Source organism: Grus americana, chromosome 3, assembly GCF_028858705.1.
Source record: "Grus americana isolate bGruAme1 chromosome 3, bGruAme1.mat, whole genome shotgun sequence".
NCBI classification, from domain to species: Eukaryota; Metazoa; Chordata; class Aves; order Gruiformes; family Gruidae; genus Grus; species Grus americana.
In genome coordinates, this window is record NC_072854.1 from 106,164,334 (window position 1) to 106,185,129 (window position 20,796).

Sequence of the window (20,796 nt, forward strand, 5' to 3'; positions counted from 1 at the left end):
AAGAAAAAGACAAGTAGAAACATTGCATGGGAGCATATTGCATTTAAGGTGGGGTAAATTAGAAATTATTTGTAATTTCAAGGAAACACAGGAATGGAAGAATACACCCTCTCACATCTATGGGTAGCCAGTTATATTGCCTCCAGCCAGAATTAACCTGCTATTGGTCCAATGTGACCAGGGTACCACCTTTCCTCCTGCCTTCCACATCTGGCCCGCCTTTTGTATTAGGTCCTTCATCAACTCAAGTCTAGCCTGCCCCTGGTTTGGTGTGGAAGAATCATAAAATCTTGGAATGGTTTGGGTTGGAAGGGACCTCGATGATCATCTAGTTCCAACCCCCCTGCCATGGGCAGGGACATCTTTAACTAGACCAGGTGGCCCACAGCCCCATCCAACCTGCCCTTGAACACTTCCAGGGAGAGGACATCCACAACTTCTCAGGGCAACCTGTTCTAGTACCTCACCACCCTCATAGTGAAGAATTTCTTCCTAATATCTAATCTAAATCTACCCTCCTTCAGCTTAAACCCATTACCCCTTGTCCTATCACTACAGGCCTTTGTAAACAGTCCCTCTCCATCTTTCTGGTAGGCCCCCTTCAGGTACTGGAAGGCCGCAATTAGGTTTCCCCAAAGCCTTCTCTTCTCCAGGCTGAACAACCCCAACTCAGCCTGTCTTCATAGGAGAGGACCAGAGCTTGTGAATGGGGGGCAGCTCCTGTCTGTCTATAGAGGACCTCATCCACTCGGTGTTCTTGGTCGAGTGGTCTGTAACAGATCCCCCGCTATAGTGTCCCCTGTCCCTGCCTTCCCTTTATTCCTGACTCATAAGCTCTCGGGTGGCTCCTCATCCATCCCCAGGTGGAGCTCCATGCACTCCAGCTGGTCAGTGACATAGAGGGTAACACGTCCTCCTCGTCTCCCTTGCTTGTCCTTCCTAAAGAGCCTGTATCCTTCCATTCCAACATTCCAGTCATAGGAGCCATCCCACCACATCTCCGTGATGCCAATAAGGTCACAACCCTGCAGGTGAGCGCACGTCTCCAGCTCCTCTTGTTTATTCCCCATGCTATGTGCGTTTGCATAGAAGCGTCCTGATGAAGCTGAGTGGCTGGAATTCCTTTGCACCGCACTTCAGATGGTCTCTGCTGACCTGTGATCCTTCTCCAGGCTCTGGGCATCTATTGCTGGCACTGGCATCAGACTGGTAGGAGTGGAATGGATTGAGGTTCCACTCTCCTGGCAACTTTATTTTAAAGCCCTCTTCACCAGCTTGGCAAGTCTATGACCAAAGATGCTCTTCCCCTCCTCTGACATATGGACCCCATCAGCCCCCAGTAGACCAGATTTCTCAAAGCAAGCCCCATGGTCTAAGTAGCTGAACCCCTGGCTGTGGCACCAGTCCTGTAACCATTTGTTGACTCACCAGATTTGATGGGCCCTTTCACACCCCTTCTCTTTGACCTTGATGATTGATGAAAAACCTACCTGTGCTCCAGAGTCCCTTTCCACCACTCCCAGGGCTCTGTAATCCTTGATACTCCTCAGTCTGCTCCTGGCTGCACCAGTGGTGCCCGTGTGAAACAACAGGAGCAGATAATAGTCAGTGGAGTGTACGAGGCTTGGTAGTCTCTCAGTGACGTCCCTGACCCGAGCCCCGGTAGGCAGCACACCTCTCTAGAGAGCGCATCAGGTTGGCACGTGGTGCCTCTCGGAAGGGAGTCGCCTGCTGCTATCACCCGTTGCCTTTCCTGAGTCGCGCTGGTTGTTACCCGGGGAGCAGATTGGGCTGCCTTGCTCAGCTCCAGCGTCTCCACTGATGCGGCGGGTCTTTCCTCTTCAGTCCGCAGAGCAGTGAAGCGGTTCTGCAAGGGCACCTCGGGCTTCAGGGAAAGTCTGTTCCTCCTGCCAGTCCTTGCCGTCACAAGCTTCCATTCTTCTTGGGGGGAGATTATTGGCCCCTCTCCCTTCTGTGTGTGCCGGTGGAGGAGTTTTTGGCAGTTTGGCCATGGGTCCACTGCAGAGTGCGCTTGGAAAAAGCTGGGTAGTGAAGAGTTTGGCCTATACAAGTAGAAGATGTACAAATCTGCAGCAATGAATGTGATATAGAGGCAGTGAGAAATAAATCTTAGTTGTTTCATTTCTTATTGTGCTTTCTTAGTTGGTATGGAGTTTAGTGTAAAGAGAAGCAAGGGCAAAAGCAGTGCGCGCTCGTGCTGAAAGCAGAGTTCCCCAGCCTCTCCAGGGCGTGGATAGAAAAGAATGCTGTCCTCTTCTCACCCTGGTTGGTTGAGAGGTCTGCAGAGCAGTTCATCTGCACTGGTCATTACCTGAATCAGAGCCACAAATCTGAGGTCAACATCTCAGCTGTAGAGCTTGGATCCAAACTCCCATAATTTGCGCTTGGCCCATTGAAGAGATCAAGACTAGGGGTGAAGCTTTGTCCTAACTTTATACATTCAATGTGTCTGCAGATACGGTGTGTGTTTGCATCCTTTTCAGGACAGAAGAAAAAGCTAGTGCAAGAGTCTGTATGACCTTTGCTATGATGCCCTTTCTTAGCTTGCTGAATGTGTGGCCCTGACTGGGAATCCACGCTGTAACAGATTGTTTGCTTTTCAAGACACTCCTGAGTATCAGATCAAGTTATTACCTAACAAGTGACAGCATTCCTATATGACATGCCAGTTTGTTGTAACTGGTGCTGTGTGAGTAACTGATCTCCAGGTTTTGGTGCTGAACTGAAGAAATCAGAAATGGTTAGATACTGAAATGTTTAAAAGCTTTTGATCTTGTTATCTAAATGGAAAAACCTGTTTGTTTGAGAAAGAATCCACATAAAGTACTCCATTGCATGTAGGAGGAGGAGACCATATGCAGGGTAGAATATTGGCGGCATGCTTGTGTTGAAAGTACAAGGAGTGTGGGAGATTTATACTCAGTTCCCTTTGCTGCAGAGATTCAACCTGTATTTCCCACAGCCTACAAAGGTGCATAGATTTTGGGTCTTTTGGGCTGGTGGCAAACGTCAAATCTTCTGTCAGGTTTTATTGGTAGGAGAGAAGCAGCATACAACCACTCGGGAGTGCCAACTTCTTATCTGCTGCTTGTGATTCACGCCCTGACATCAACTTCACCACTGACCTGCAGAGTCTCCAGAGACAGGTATCTTGCTAGGTGGAATGGTCTCACATTGTACAGAATTCTTATATAGAAAAATAAGAGTGGGTCTCACCTTTCTCATCCCTTCAGTGGAATGTATATTTATGCACAGTAGCATGATACCAGCAGTGGAACTGACATTGTTTCAAAAAAAAAAAAAAAAAAAAGAGCAGCCCAATGGTTCAGGTTCTCTTGTGAGAGACAGAAGACATGATTTTTAAGTCGACTGAGGCAGAAGAATTGTTTCTACCACACTGAATGTAATTAAACTTAAGTGATGCGCTTCCATGTACATGCGAGTTTTTTTCTGTTTGGAACAATGTGGTATATTCACCAGTTTTGTTGCTAATTGAAAATGTGGGGTTTTTTCTTAATATTACTAACAACTGTTTGTATCCCTTTAAAAAAAAAGCTGAGGGGTGTATTTGATTCACAAAATACTGCTATTTTCTGACCTGTCTCCCTGTACTGAATGCAGTAATGCAAGGTTTAAAAAAAAAAAAAAAAAAGGTGACAACAAAATGATAAAATCCGTTGGGTGGGAGAGAAGCATGGCAGTCTGGACTTACCTTAAAAATTCCTCCTCCGCTTGAGGTCTGTTTTGAAATGTGTTCTAGCTGCAGGGAGTAGAACTATTAGCCTATTTAGAAACAGGCTCTGTACAGCTATATTAGCATCATCCCTCCTGCACAGCTTGCTTGTCTTCTTTCTCTTAATGAACCACAGTTTATATGTGCACAGCTGATTTTTGCTTGGCTGGATTTCAGCTGGTCTAGACTGGAAGACAGTGAGTGGGTATAAAGTTGTGGTAAAAGCACAGGTAATCTCTGAACTCTACATTTGGGGAATAGGTGGGACATTCGTGTCTCTCCTGAAGGAGAGGGCTGACATCTCTCAGTTTCAGGATAGTTGGGGAACATATTTCAGTGTCTGTGGTGAGCAAGTGAAATCTGTGTCCAGAATCCTGTTAGCCAGTAAAACTGTTTCTCCATGCAGTTGGATGAAATTATTTTAAAAAGCCCCTTTCAGAGCAGTTGTAGAAATCTGTCAATAGATGCTTGTCAAATCATCCTTCTGGGGACATTGTGTTCACAACAGAATTTTGCAGCTGCTGAGTTTTTTTTAGTGGTTTTGTCAAAACTAATAACAAATGCGTTCTTTACATTCAGAAATCAGGTTGCTTTTTCAAACTGTTGTCTGCAATGTTGCATTAATAACCAGTAACTCATGGAGATAGTAACTTTCCATTCAAAGCACTCAAAGCTCTGTACATTGTGGCTGTATTCCTGAAGATAAATTTCTGTCTTTTTCGCAACATGGATGCAGTTTTTCATTCTTGTACTAATAGATGGACTGTTTCAGATGACTGCCAAATAATTATTCTTAGTGGTTTCTACTGCACGTCCCTGCAGACTTGGAAATCTGATGTGGTGTAGCTGAAGCAACAATACCGCTTTTGTCCATCTGTATAGTTTTTGGGGTTTTATTCATTTATATAGTTTTTATTTATGCAGGGGAATACAGTGGTGTAACTATGCAGACTGATATGCTTGTGCATGTGTGCTCTCAGCAAGGGAGCCTTCCTCTGTGGATGTTCATCAGTATTTAATTAGGGTAGTATAATTATACCTCTACATTCCATAGGTAGATAGGAGAGTCTTTTGAATCATGTTTGCAGAACGGAGATTATGCATTTTTAATTTTGCATATTGGAGTTTCTGTTGGAAAAGACTTAAGATCTGGCTTAAATACTTGAGAAATGACAATAAGATTTTCATTGCTGTTAGGTTAGCTTATGTGTCCAGTTATAGCCTGAAAAGTGTAAATCATCTTGGCCTAAATGTAACATCCTTTTACAGACAAAATAACTTCAATAAAAATATGAAGACTAGGTGCTCTGGTGTATGTTTGTGCAGCCCTGGATGGAGCCACAAGAGCTTTGTTTGAATTAGCAATGCGTTTGGATTTCTGCATAGAGACTTGTTCAACAGTGGCAGCATATGAAATTCAAGTTAAGTAGAGCAAGGAAATGCCATACAATTGTTAGTGTGAAATCTGACAAATAGAACAATTTTCTACCCTTGAGTGATTTAAAACCATTTGCAATCTTAATCCAAAAAGGCACTGCTTAAAGCAATGCTCAGCTCTAGAGATGAACGGCAGTGCAACAATCAGACAGAAATGTATAGTTTCACTTCTCATATGATTTTAGTCTACTGACAGTATACTTTGTTTCCCCTAACATTTTATATGGTGCAGCAATCCAGAGTCTTTGGTTCTTCTGCCACTGATTCTGTAAATCATTTAATTTCTCTGAACTTTGTTTTTCCCCTTGTATAAAAAAGGAAATTATATTTTCTTTGCATTTAAGGCCTTCATTGCCTTGAAGGGAGATCTGTAACTGCAAGGTATTGTTAGTTATTATTGTTTACTTTTATTAATATGTGGTGAATTAATAAGTGTGATATTCAGAAAAATAAATACATTGGGGGATGATAGGAGAAGAAAGGAATACTTTTCATCTCACTTTCCTTTCTGCACTTTATTTGACTGTAGTGTTAAGGTTGTCATCAAAACCAGCATTTCAGATACGCCGGTCTGGGAAGCTACTGAATTACAAGAACAGGTATGATGAAAAACAAGATTTGAGGAGGTTTTTTTTTTTCTTTATTAATAGATATTTAACAAAAGGATATAGACAAGGAATAAAATATGACAAAAAGGATAAAATTCTTTGGCTTTTGAGGCAGGTCGCCCATCCATTCATGCAATTTTGAATAGTCTTTGTAAGCAACTGCTGCCTGTCACTCTTCAGTAGAGGAGAGAAGAGCTCTTCATACTAACAGATAGTCGGGAGGGGTGATCTCCACTAGAATTATACTTGACAGTGCAAAGATTGCACCAAATTATTTTGCTTTATGTCCTGTCCTCGCTTCATTGATCATGTAACTGCAACTTCCAGAGGGATTTAAGCCTCACTTTAAATATAATTAAGATGCAAATGTGCCCCAATATGGCAACTTGAAATACTAGGCAGGTTTGTAGCTGAGTTCATATGGAGAAAGGCAGGGAACTAAGTCATATGAGATAACATTGAGACATTGACTGATACACCCATCTGGCTAATAGGGAAGCGCTGTTAGAAATATCAGAACACTTGCTGGGTTTCAGAGATAAGCAGTTAAAAACAGTCAGATAAAGGGGTGAGGGAAGGAACATTGTTAAGGATAGGCAAGGATTAAAGGTTTATTCTTTGTACTAACATGCAACATGGAGTTGCATATTTCACCTATTAGGTTAATATATCCATGTAAAATTACAACATTAGTAATGTTTAAGCTGAACGATCGTTTTTGTCTTTCTGACTTGATCTAATACTTTTTCAGGGCATTTAAACTTGCACATATTTTGCAGTAGTCTGCCTGCTACAAAAAGACAGAGGTAATGCATTGTTTGTGCATGTGATTGGGAGCTAAGATGGTACTCTGAATGCTTGTGCTGTGAACCAGGCAGGCAATATTTATTAACTCTATTAATAGGTTCCTTATCTGAAGTACAAACCCACAGAAAGACCGTAGGTATTTGGCCTACGGGGCTTTCTAACGCCCTTCTCCTGAATCTGAACTGCTATCTAAAGAATCAGATTTTAGTGCGTCTTTGGGTTATCTTTTCAATTGAAGTCCATAAATAGTGGTGATATCTGCCAGTATAAAACTCCTTCCAATTTTTAGATGCTGTACTGAATTCCATTACTAATTTGGAAGCTCCTGACTATTGAGTCAGATCCTACACCTGCCATATGTACGTTCCTGCAAGGTGGCTTTGATGCAGGGGTGGAAAGAGCAGCTGCTCAAACAGTTCCTAATCATCTGAACCTGTTAAGATGCAGTCATGGGGTAGTGTGCAAGCAGCTTTTCGTATCTCTTTGGCCACAGCTTGACTCGCTGGGTAGATTTCCCTGCTTTCTGAATCATCTTCACAGGAAGTTCCTGCTGCACTTCCTTGTCAGGGACACCTCTTCCCTCGGGATGCAGCAGCAGCTCAGAGTTCTCTTTGGACTCGGTCCCTGCTTAGACCAGCAATGGGAGAGTGTGGTGTCCCCTGGGCCACAGAGAGCTGAGCCTGCTGGATAGCCAGGTGAAGCCCAAAACAGGAACCTTTTTTCACTATTTTTTATTTCTCTGCCACTCATTATTGTGCTAATATATTAATTATGGCTCTTTTCTCATGTTTGTAAAGATCTTCCTCCTTCTCCCTACTGTTAGAAGTGAGAGGTTAATAATGCAGGGATAATTTGATACATGTAACTTATGTATAAAGGCTCTTCAAAACATTTGGCAAGAAAAAGGTTTTGACTTTAAAAAAAAAAAGAGATTGGTTAGATCTAGCTGGTTCTGGCAGCTGTCAGGATAAAAAACTCCAGACACCCAAGAGTTAATCCACTCATTTTAGGGAGAAAATGAAGTAGAGATATAGTGCCAGCATCATTTAGCTCTGTTATTAATTCACACACAAGGGCTGTAATGCACAAGATTTGTGTGTGTATGTGTGGGTTTGTATGAATGTCAATTAGCATAAGCTGGGATGGAGTTTCTGCTGAATTGAAGACAAACGGTTTTGGAGTCGTGCCAATTTTGATGCAAGTTCCTGCAAAATAATACTTTCTCATTTTACTAAGTAGCTGTTGTAATGAAGCAGTCTTGGCAATGATATACATGGTTTCTGTTATCTCTGAACAAATGTAAAAGTTAGGAGAAGGCTCCCGACTTTCACAGCAGGTTTGTGCTGTGTTCCAAACAGAGCAGCGAAAAGGGAAATCATATGCCTCCTTCCTGTTTTTAAAATAAGCTTGGTGTATTTACCGCTTGGATCTTCTGATGTGGTGTCTGCAGAAATTGGGTGCTGAAGCTGACAGCCCAGGAAGTCCCTTCCAGTTCTGTTTTCTGGATTCTGTTTTGACAATTGAGTGACAATAAATTAACAACATTTACTGGCATTACTGTTTCATTATAGGACAAACAAGAGACTTTGATCTAGAAATGAAGGTAAAATGTTTCAATCTCTACTAAGCCGTGTGTTTTCTTTAAAATAAATACAATTGGATATTGAACTATTTCATATAATCTGATTTTCCTAAAACCAAAATAAATTCCAAAGGAAAAATATGTTGGAACAAAATTTTGATTTTTGTCTTAAATATGGAAATTATTTCACAATTAGTTTACTGGAAATCTTGAAAATATTTGTTCTTCTGACTTAGAGAAAAGACATATTTTTGAAAACTTGGATAAGTACACCTAATCCTCCTCTTACTAAAAATGAGGACCTGATTGCTTGTGCTAGTTAACAAAATGCTAGTGTGCAGGATCATTGGTAGCTATCCTTTCTGGATGAAATAGGAGGCTAAAATAGACTTAAAACTTTTCCTTGAAAGTTTGTATGGTTTTTTTGGCTTCTATGTCTTGGTCAAACTGTAGCTTAAGTTTTACTTTCTGCTGCCTTAAATCCTCCAGTCCTGCAGTTTCAATACATACTTCTTCATTTCCTTCTCTGAACTGTTTACATAGTACTGATAATAACGGTTACCGAGCAGCTGTATGCCCCCCAGCCCCTGAGCGAGTAAATATTAGCGAATCTGTACTATAACATGTTTTAGATCCCCAGTAAATTGAAATTGTTTTATGAAGAGCGATCACTTTATTGGAGATACTTTTACACCCAAAAAGATAGTCACTGGGGGCATGACTGAGAACAGCTTTGTAAACTTGTGATATTGCACAGCTCTAGTGTTTTAAAGTCAATATACTTCAGTATCTGGCTTGCTGAAATGCTGAGTTTACTGTAGTTATGATTGTAACAGTGCTGAATAATTTTGTGCTCTTTCATAGAATCATAGAATGGTTTGGGTTGGAAGGGACCTCAAAGATCATCTAGTTCCAACCCCACTGCCATGGGCAGGGACACCCTCCACTAGACCACGTTGCCCAAAGCCCCATCCAACCTGGCCTTGAACACTTCCAGGGATGGGGCATCCACAGCTTCTCTGGGCGACCTGTTCCAGTGCCTCACCACCCTTACAGTAAAGAATTTCTTTCTAACATCTCATCTAAATTGACCCTCCTTCAGCTTAAACCCATTACCCCTTGTCCTGTCACTACACTCCCTGATAAACAGTCCCTCTCCATCTTTCCTGTAGGTCCCTTCAGGTACTGGAAGGCCGCAATTAGATCTCCCCAGAGCCTTCTCTTCTCCAGGCTGAACAAGCCAAACTCTCTCAGCCTGTCCTCATAGGAGAGGTGCTCCAGCCCTCTGATCATCACTGTGGCCCTCCTCTGGACTCACTCCAACAGCTCCATGTCTCTCTTGTACTGGGGCCCCCAGAGCTGGACGCAGTACTCCAGGTGGGGTCTCACCAGAGCGGAGTAGAGGGGCAGGATCACCTCCCTCAACCTGCTGGTCACGCCTCTCTTGATGCAGCCCAGGACACGGTTGGCTTTCTGGGCTGCAGGCGCACATTGCCGGCTCATGTTGAGCTTCTCCTCAATCAATACCCCCAAGTCCTTCTCCTCAGGGCTGCTTTCAATCCATTCTATGCTGAGCCTATAACTGTGCTTGGGATTGTGCCGAGCCTATAGCTGTGCTTGGGATTGTGTTGACCCACGTGCAGGACCTTGCACTTGGCTTTGTTGAACTTCATGCGGTTTGCACAGGCCCACCTCTCAAGCCTGTCAGGGTCCCTCTGGATGGCATCCCTTCCTTCCAGCATGTCGACCACACCACACAGCTGGGTGTCATTGGCAAACTTGCTGAGGGTGCACTTGATCCCACTGTCCGTGTCGCCGACAAAGACGTTAAACAGTGCCGGTCCCAGCACCAACCCCTGAGGAACACCACTCGTCACTGGTCTCCACTTGGACATTGAGCCGTTGACCACAACTCTTTGAGTGCAACCATCCAGCCGATTCCTTATCCACCGAGTGTTCCATCTGTCAAATCCATGTCTCTCTAATTTAGAGACAAGGATGTCATGTGGGACAGTGTCAAATGCCTTGCTCAGTGGGTCATAGATTGAATTCGTGAACCTGAACATGAAGCAGCTCTGAGGCTTGCCAGGAAACCTTCATGAGCTTTGTTAAGTACACATCCAATACTGGGTACAGACCACATGAGTGAGTTACACCATAAATGCTCATCTTAGTAAGTATGAAATAAGAATGTAAAATTTCCCTCTCTAAGAAGTGAAAAACAGAGAATTACACTGATCTGGAGATTTTCTGAAGGATGTGAAAGTTCACCCCAAGACTTAGAACAAAGATTGTTTTTCAGCTTCCTGTCAGCATATATGCCGATACTGTTCAGCATCAGCCTCTGTGTTTAGCCTATTTCATTTCTCCTGAGTTAACTTGAGCAGTAACAGACTACTTTGTCCCCTCTTCTGAAGACAGAAAGTGACTTGTGAATTGAATCTGGAAACTACTCTTTTGCTGCATGTCTGCACAGCTCCAGGTGTTTTAAAAAGTGAATCAGCTGATAACTCCTCTGTTAGAAAGAAATGCAGGTAGGGTCTAAAAGCTTTGTGCATATTCTTAACTGAGCCTGCATCCTTTCCATGAAGTTAATTTTCTACTTAAGTAATAATTATAGTATGTTTATAAAGTGCATATGCACACGCTTTGGATGTTTTCCCATCACTGCACATCCATGTTTTTAGTTGATGCCCTTTTTTGAGGGGCTGCAGTTAGAGTGCAACAGTAGGCTGTATTTTTTTGCAGTAGGAGTTAAGTTCTATCTTTTCTGCCTTCCGAGGCTGTGAAAGCTGTGCTGCGCAGCTCAGTGGCAATCAAGATGTTATAGGAAGACATTGATTTATTACAATACAATATGAAATGAGAGCTGAACACCATTTCCTCTAAGCAGCAAGCTCTTGGTTTCAGGGTCTTAAAAACCCCAGTCCATCAGAAGTTTAGTAACATTTGATAAAAACAAATAATGAACAATACACTCAAGCACTGGCAAGTAAAAAAAAAAAAGATATTACCTGCCAAAGCACAACCTATATTCCATCCTTTTTCTGCGCTAATGATCCAAACTAGGCCAAATTGCTCTCTGGTGTACTCATGTATAGTTTAGTATCATATAACAGGATTTGTTAGTATCACAGGCAGAATATTTTCCCAGTGATTTTATTTCATTTTTTTCCTCCTAGCCTAATGTCGGCACTTTACGTTGTTCTTAAAAGAAGATTGTCAGGTTGACTCAGACCTGGTTTCAGTCATCTGTGATGTTGTGAGTGCTGAATTTAACAAAAAGTGGTCCTGGTGAGGGGGTGGAAGACAGTACTTAAAAAGCAGTTTAACTCTCACATCTGCATTACTTGATGTGTCATGTATGGTCTCTGGGCCATAGCAGAGACTATAACATTAATAAAATTATTCTACAGTTAACATCTCTCATGATTTATAGGGTATTATAGGAATATTGAAAGTATTGTGACCAACAGCCACTTAGACTCAAATGAGCGTTCTCACTGGAGATGACAGTGGAGGTGTGGACTCAGAGGAACCCTTATAGAGGGGGAAGGGTTTTCCTTGCTGTGTTTACATTGCTTGGTAGCATGAACCAGATCAGTTCAACCAAAAGAGAAAGAGGAACAACCATCTTGAACAAATGTTCACCAACCACATAGCTAAATTTCTTGTTCAGATTCATTTCATATCATTGTAAGAATTGGGTAGCAAACATTGTTCTCTCAGTCTGTCACTTTGTCGATGTCACTGTTCTCTACATCTCTTTATGGGTTTCCCTTGCTGCATTGTGTCAAGACAGTGACTTGTCTTCCATTTCAGGTCCTTTTGCATTCTTACCCGACTGTCTCGCACGTTTTGTCTGTTGCTGCTTCTTCTCAACAAAATCCAACAAAGTAACTCATCCAGCTTGCATCAACATGGTTCAAACATGATAAATGTTCAACGCTATTTCCCAAACACTGTAAATATGTCTATACAGCAGTTGTTGAGCAGGCACAAAGTTTAGGAGCACAGCATGCTCCTAAACCTGTCCACCTTCTGTCCGTGTGCTGATTTGCAGACAGCCTATGAATTGCCAGTATGGGTGCTGTGAAAGCTGTGTATGAGAGTGGAGGGGTAGGCAAATTCTTTAAATGAACCATTAAAGACAGTTTCTTCAAGATGGGATTGTGGTGCATTGACAGGGTGGTGGCCAGGAAACATATGTTAAGTGTTACTGTTCTGTTCTGTGGTTAAGTGTGGTTGTCATCAAGTTCTGTTTTATCTTAACTTTTCTAAGATGTCAGTAAGCAATAATATCCAACTTCTTTGCTGTCACTGAATTCACACCCACACCAACTCCACTGCCACCCTAAAACATCACATTCTCAATTAAAATATATTTCTGTAAGAGCTCAGTGATTTAAAAAAAAAAAGTATCTTCCCTGAAAATGAGAGATCATAATTTATTCCTACCATTAATAGATGAAATTTTCAGTTTGTTGGGTGCATAAGCATAGGAAGAAAACAAAATTCAGGTTCAATCTTACGTGAATACTTCGTTACTCAAAGCTGTTACTGTCTGGAGAGATGAGCACAGAGAGTACGGGTAATGAAAACAAATTTTATAAATATCATTGCAATTGTAGCTGTACTGAAACATACGTTGTCATCACAATCTCATCTGTTCAGTATGTGTTTAAACTGGGGCAAACTCCTTGCTGACTTATGCTTGGAGTTATGAGATTTACAGATGGTGTGAATCACCAGAGAATGCAACCAGTATTTTTATAAACCTTTAGTGTTATTAAGTGGATAACACCCACAAGTACAGTTCTATCAACAGAAAAAAACACGGCTAGGGCAGTGACAGAACAAACTTCCTGCAATGTTTTGCAATATAGAATCACAAGGAGAATTCCCCAAGTCAGAAGATAGTTTGACATCCATTGCCCATTCAATCCCTGGACCCTTTCTGTAGTAATGATAAAAATTACCGCTAAGCATGATGCTTTTTTTTACTTTTTTTTTCCTGATGTAGCTTTGTGAGGAAACAGATAACTTGTTTTTTTTTTCTTGGGGTTCCTAAATAAATATCAAATGGTCCTTATTCGCTTTCTGTGAAGCTGTGTGCAACATTAATATTTACTAATGAAAATAAATTTCTCCTTGGTGTAAGGTCAGTCCCTGGCACATATTTCGAAAATGCTATCCACTTAGCTATCTGTTTAGCTTTCTGACTAGATGCCAGTCATTTTTCTTTAGAATGGTCACTGATGACCGTTGGAGAGATGGGGTCGCTGATGTCGACACGTATGTATGTTTTGTAGTCTTAATTGCCACCCTTGATCAAATTAGATTGGATAATTAGAAGATATTGAACGGTTTATAAAATACATTCATTTACAAAGGTGAAATGATGGCAGTTCATATGGTGAGGTGCCCTGAGTGGGATCTATTACGTTGTTTGCTTCCAAATGAACTCCTCTGTCAAGATGCTGATAAGTGTGGCAATTTCTGCGGTGAAGCAGACCTTGAGCGTACCCCGATGCTGTTCCGGAGCATTCAGCAGCTCTGATCACCTGATGTATGGGAAGCAGGTAGCTGTGCTGCATCCAGCTGAAATGTAAACAGGCAGAAGATTGTTTCTCTGGAATATGGCCAGAACACTGCACTGCCTGTGAAAGCATTGTGAAATACTTAATGGAGGCAAGCAGGTAGTTACTTGTTTTTTGTAGGGAAAAATGGCAACTCCGGCCATACAATGCCCTAGGGCATTAAACTGCTACACAAGGCTAGTTATAATTAAAAGAGGAAGATGTTTCCTAATTAATTTTGTAAACCACACTGCGGCACAACCCAGCCTTATTTTCAGTAGTACAATATAATTTGTTGCACAGTTACATAGTATATTGTGAGCAACCACCAATCTTAAGAAGCTACAGCTTTGTTTCCATTGTTTCTCATTTGCAGTTTTAGAATTAGCACACACAGCATTGTGAGATTAAAAAAAAAAAACCAACAAAAAAACCCACCACAAAAACCCCATGCCTCCCAAAAACTTTGGGAGCTTCTTTATACTCCTAATTGTGAGTATGCTTAATGTTACGCTTTCAAGCTTTTCACATGACAGAGAAATAGGAATGTGCTTTTTCATATATTAAAATATATATCTTCATGTCATCACTGGATTTCTATTCCTGGGGAGTTAACAAAAATATAAACTATTATGGAACTTTTATGAAATAAAATTGAAGAGGATTTACTTCTGTCAGCTTCCTTCCAGAGAGACATTGAAACTTTTTTACTGATGAAACTTTCCTCCAATCCTGGGTGCTTGATACCAGACCTCAGTCTGTTTCTTGCAGGTGTGGCAGGAATCTCTCTTGACATTGCCATAATTTGCAGGTATCCCAAAAGGTTTGTCTGTGAGACTAATGTATTTCCACTTACTGGTTCCATGTATACAATGTACTTAATGCTGTCAGATTTGTTTCAGTGTACTTAGATATAATGCAAGCATAACATAAAATAAATTGTGTGCCAGCAAATAGAGTAGGTTTTTGACCACAGAGTTGGGAATGCTGGTAAAAAAAAAGAGAAAGCAAAAAATGAGGAAATCTAAATATGTAGTATATTTAAGGCTAATCTCTTTTCCAAGCTGTCATTTAGGATTTCTTCAAGACTTAGCTGCATTAGTTAAGGCTAGCTCAACAGAGCCCTGCCTTAATGGCTCTGTCTTTCAGAGTGACCTAGTTCTTCATCTAAACATGCTTCAGGGTTATCATCCTATCTCTGTGTTCAGTGAATTTTTAGAGGTTCCCCTGGACTTCTTGAAGGGGGTCCATCTTACAGTTCCAGTATTCAGGTTCCCCATGTTGTTGTCTCAGACCAGTCTTTCCTCACAGCATGAGCTGGATCTTGTACTGGCTGTCATTTCATGAGTATCTCAAAATCCTGATTGCTGTTACTGACTACCAAAAGGAAGAGCACAGCATATTCACTTTTTTTTTTCTCTCCAAGGAAATTTCAGCTCATCTCTACATTTACAACAGAAAAAAAGGTGTTACTGCTGTACATGATTAAAAACAGTTGTCACTCAAAGCTCCTAACAGTTTTCTATCTTAAAGCTACATCTGTAAGTACCAGTGCAGCGAGGCAAGAGAATTTAAGGGAGATGCACAGGATCCCAAAGTAAATCAGCGGCACAGCTATGAACAGAGGCAGCTCTCTTACCTGTTACAGACCCATCCTTCCCCCTTTCTGCCAATGCAGTCAGTGCCGATGTTGATACCCAGTTACAAACAGAAGCGTGTGTCTGACTTGCATGGTTGTTACCCTCTTAATAGTTGGCCCAGCTTGAGAATATAAAGACCTGTTCAAGAAGTATTAAATATAGAGGTGTCGTGAGCCTTATTCTTCACAATTGTACTCTGACCCTCTCACAATTTCTGTTATTTGCTCTTTTACCTTAGTGTAAACATCCCTTGCAGATCTAATTCCTAACTTGTAGAGATACTGCATCCATGGGGAGAAGTACTTCACTTATAACCACGTTTTATAGTTACCTTTGTGGTTTATTCTGGCACTTTGACTTGTCATAGTTGAATAAATTGAATTCTGTAGAGTGCTCTTGTAAAATGCCATACTTCTGATTTTAAACGTGCTTCAGTGTGATGAATGCAGCATTAGAGTGGGATGCAGAGTAATGCTTAGATTTGTGGATTGTAGCTCTAGGTTGTATTCTCAAGTGTCTTGCCAGGTTATTATATGAATCACAGATAGGTCATTTTTCAGGATTTCTGCTCTTGCATTCCATATCTCTAAAATGAATGTGTTTTACCTATACAGCAGGTCTGTGTTGGTTATTTTTTAAACAGCTAGGCAGCAGGCATGCTGTATCATGTCACAGAATGATTGCTCCACTCATATACTAATTACCCAACTACTACCTTGTACTTTAATCATCTTTTTATTGAGATCAAATACTTTCCTGGGTTGTAAATTGTCTAAAGAGGGATCATTGTTTTAACATATATTTTATGTGGTGCCTGTCGTAGTGAGCTTTCATTCCTTGGGTGAAGCAAGCAGAAGAAAAGGTATTACTAGAACACAAACATAAAATCAAGTTAAGAACATGCTTTGAGATCTTTGAATGAAATATGCTGAAGGTTATTACAGCTGTTTTATTTCCAAGAAAGCATTATCATACATAATTATTTTTATGGGCACTTTTATCTGCTGTACTTTAAAAGCAGGCAGTAATTACCAGTGTGTCTGAATGCATCAGTTAATGAGGAAACTAAAGGACACAAGCAAAAGGCATGCCTCCGTTAATGAGGTCTGAGGTAAAGGTTCTAAAACCTGCTGGAATTTAGGAAGGGCATGTTTTGCTCTAGAGTGATTTACCTTTTGGGGAGTTTGCTTGATAATGAATAGTGGCTTAATTAAGCTGATACTAATTCAGAATTAATATCTGAAGTAGGTTTAAAAACTAATAACAAGGAGATGTTGTGTATGTATTAAACCTGGAATAGCATATCTGATGCATCTCTGTGTTTTAGGCAGCTAATGACTTTTTCCATCAAGTTTGGAGATGTATTTGTTTGTGAAATAGTTTTATATTATTTGGAAGTTTGAGAAGAGAATTCTCGCTGATATGAGGGAAGAAATCTGTAAAGCAACAATGCTGAAAAGGCTATAGATAGGTTTTTACAGAGGGACAGATTAATGGATTCGAGGTGTCATATGTAGGAGTATCCCATGTTTTGTTTTAACTAGTTAGTTCTGAAAGGAGTGCGTCGGGGAAGCTAGTTTCTGATATTTTCTCTGGAAAGGGCGGAAGGGAGACAATGCATCTAACTAGTCCCTAAAGGAAAAATAAACATTTGAATAAGCATTCATTACAATATTTGAAAAAATTGTTTTTCAGATAATCGCCTTTGACGAACTTCGGACAGACTTCAAAAGCCCAATAGATCAGTGCAACCCAGTCCATGCAGTGAGTACCACCGGTGGCTTGCTAAGCAACAGCTACTAAAGAAATGGGGATGCGCTGAGCTGTCAGTGAAAGTATGAGTGTGGAAATGAATGTAGAGTCTGTTGTGAAGTCAACTGTAGTTTGGAAAATTGATTTATTGGGCCAATCTTAGGAAGCCAGATGGCAACTCTTTATGCTCATAGCTTTCCTTTTTGCTGAAGGAGGCAGGAAAATAGTTTGGAAGTTCAAAAACCGAAGGATATCTCATGTGATGCTGATGCTTTCTTTTTATCTTTTCATTCTGTAGCACAAGTTTTCCATTTTGAAATCATTTGCTTTCTCTGTGTTCAAGCATGGGATGACCACCTTCTCCCATATTGTCTGTATCAATGAGTCAAAAGTTTGAAGGGATTTAATAAAAGTTGTATTCCTAGACCTCTCTGTCCCATGGCAGTGCCCTAAATTCTCCTGTGCTTTAAGAGTAAACAACATTCTGCTGCATCAGCTGTGGAAAAGGTTAAATATCACCATGGGACTGTAAACTCGATTTTAACTAATGAACCAAAATGCAGCCCAGATTTAAGCATATGAAAATTCCTCTGTTAATTAAAGCTGTAAACTAGGGTGATTTAGCTGACTACAGTTAAAAATGCATCAGATTTGTACCACCAGAACTGAGAGCAGGACTTGGCTCCCTGTCATCTCACTGGGAATTACAATAATTATGACAGGTGCTGAATTTGATCTCTACAGAGTATCAAGTTATTGAATTGCCTACAAATGATAACCAGATTCAGTAGCTAGTACTTTGCCATTTAACCTCATTTCATAACTCAACAGAGGATTTGCAGTACTGCTTAGACCACTTATGATTTTAAATGTAGTCTTTAAATGAATCTTCGAATAAGAAGACTTGTTTACTGTTCACTAACAGATAAGCAAAGAATGAGAACAGAAGAAAGAAATTATGTGAAGAAATGCTATACAGTACTTCAGTGGAAGTAATCTGGTTTTGAATTTACTGGAAGTAATCTGATTTTGAATTCACTTTATCTGTTTTCACTTCCCATCTTGAGAACTGCACACAAGAAATGTGTATTTATATGTACTAAATTCCAGTAATTTGTTCTCTTCCTAAAACTTGTAAGATGCACCATGGAGATAATTTCCTTTTATTTTAAAATGCTAATGGAATTGGTCTCCAGGTTAAAATATTAAGTCCCTGTTTCAGTCATACTAGCGATGTAATCAAAAAGTTAATTGTGGAGTTTCCAGTAATACACAGCAAAATATTCTGTCATCAGTTGACATATTTGACTCTCTTCTATGAAGCTTTCTGTGGTAACCAAAGCAATAATCTCAGGTTGCTTTCTTTTGCACTTTATATGTGTTGATGCCTTTTATATTGACATAAAAGGAAGATTTTTAGCAGGTCTTTCTTATTTCTTATATCTTTGGTCAAGTGTATTTTAACTTTTCCCTATGCATAGTTGCTTATGCCCATATTCCGTTTATTTGGTGGGGTAGTTTTCTTTATTGCACTATAAGAATGTCTGATGTTTACTGCTGTATCTTCCACAGTGTTTTCAAGACACAGGGTAGAGCCTTTTTGACAAGAAAAGACTGAATTAGGGAGAAATCAGAGGCAAAACCAGTGGCAGTCCTGAGAATTTAGTTCAAATTTCCTGGTTCACACTCTATTACCTACAGTTCAAAGACAGACTTCCTACTTCTCCAAGGCCAGCTGCAGTTAGGCATCTGTCTTCTAAAGGGAATCGAGAGGATTATCTTTCCCTCTCCACTTACCTCCTACTGAAGGCAAAATAGCTTTCTGCAGCTTCACAGGCACATCCACACAGGTCCATTCTCATGTTTGCAACCGTGAATCTAAAATTTCTGAATCTCTTTTAGATCACAGACACCGGAGAGAGGCACAATATTTGTCTGGTGCTTATCAAGCTTCCACTGTCTCACTGTCTCTCCAAAATTACCCTTTTTTTAAAAAATGGCTTCAAACTTGGGGACGGGAAAGGAAAAGAGGCATTTCTTTGGAGAACAGAAATAGAACTCGGAGCAAATTTAACACATTTGAAGAGCAAAAAGCTTAGGGAGAGCTGGCTTCTCACATTGGTATATTACCTTACCTGTTTAAAAAAGGTCATTGTTCAGAATACTTTTTCCCGTGTCTAAATGACAGTATTACCAGATAGTCTCCTGAGGACAGCGAAACCACTCTGCCTTCTGCAGTGTAGCCAACAGTAGAATCTGTCACAGTAACTCCAGTGATGGGGTTATGCAGAATGAATCTGATTTTACTAGTGAATTTCTCATTATAACCCATTTAAAAGAAAATCTGTCTTTGACTTGTCTTCTTCCTATGAATCGAACTTAGAGCATCTTTTGAGTCACAGTGCTTAATTATAGTGACATCATATTGATGAACGCATCTGTTGTTTATAGTGGCATTTGTAGGACATTTCAGATACTCTTCACTAATGGGTTAAATTCTAATGCCACATGTTGCTCAGGCACGCTCTTAGTGAGAGAGGAAGGGCTGCCATACCAACTTCGTAGCTGTTTTTCTCATTCAGAATTATCTTGAAGCCAGAGGCTGGGTACCTGAAAATGCAAGACGAAGTCTCTGTGGTATAGATTGACATCGTTGGATAGAGCCACAAATGCTGACTTAAAAGAAGTTGCAGCCTCTGGCTCAAGGCTAACACAGACTTGAATACCCAGTTTATATTGTTACGCCCCGTAACATGAAAAAATAACTTATTGGGACTTTGAAATGGGTAAATCATTTGGCTTGCAAGCAGTAGGTAAGAAGTGAATACTGTCGTTTCAGATTAATAACGTGTGTTGCTTCCCTGCAACCGTTAATTCTGATCTTGACTCATTGTAATTGTAATATATTGTCTTTAATTTATAACACCAGCTAATCTTCTACCTTTTTCCCACTTTTTCTTGACAGAGAGAGCGGCTGAGAAATATTGAGCGTATTTGCTTTCTCCTGCGAAAGGTGAGCATAAACTAGCCTAGAATTTGTGAAGTTGATGAGAATTAAAGCCATCAAGTGGTGATGTGCATTTATTTGCTCTTCAAATGATCCTCACACCCCATTGATGAAAGGCTGGATTCAGCTGCAGAAGTGGAAGTCATGATGACCTTGTAAGGACAGAATAAGACAAATTATAAAAGGTTAACATAATAGAGGATTTCTGGATAAGAACAGAAACTTCAGAACATCAGCCCATTCCTTTTGGAACATGCTTTTTGAAGGCGGTGAATCATTTTGCAATTGCAGCTTAAGGTGCTTTTATAGCCCTATCAACTGATGATGATGATGTAGTACAAGCTTTAGAAATACCCTGTTTTTTAACAGCAGCTTACTATTTGATAAACAAAACATTTTATTAGCTACATACTTAATGTTTAAGATTTTTAATTGGCTGAATAGAAAAGTTGATGTAGTATTTATTTGAACTTGACACAAAGGAGATACTGGGTGCCTCAACTTCCATGGGATTTGAAGGAGCTGATAAATTGTAGGATTGATACATTCATGGGTTACTCACCTGTAGCTTTGAAAGAGGGTTTTCATGGACACTCATTGCTCTCCTGAGTCTGTCCCATTGAAGTAAAA

The 20,796-nt window shown here is 40.4% G+C and overlaps 1 protein-coding gene across 9 annotated transcripts in view; it reads left to right on the forward strand.

The window, feature by feature from the left end:
• The window catches only part of CNIH3 (cornichon family AMPA receptor auxiliary protein 3), an 81,542-nt gene that overhangs the window by 11,501 nt on the left and 49,245 nt on the right, over window positions 1-20,796 (forward strand). For all 9 annotated transcript variants that reach the window (XR_008576601.1, XR_008576604.1, XR_008576602.1 and 6 more), the window contains exons 2-3: window positions 17,103-17,171; window positions 20,125-20,172. Coding sequence is in view for 1 of the 9 variants with exons in the window: in XM_054822151.1 (XP_054678126.1) it covers window positions 17,103-17,171; window positions 20,125-20,172 (117 nt within the window). In the remaining 8 variants the exon portion in view is untranslated. The remainder of the gene's footprint in view (window positions 1-17,102; window positions 17,172-20,124; window positions 20,173-20,796) is intronic.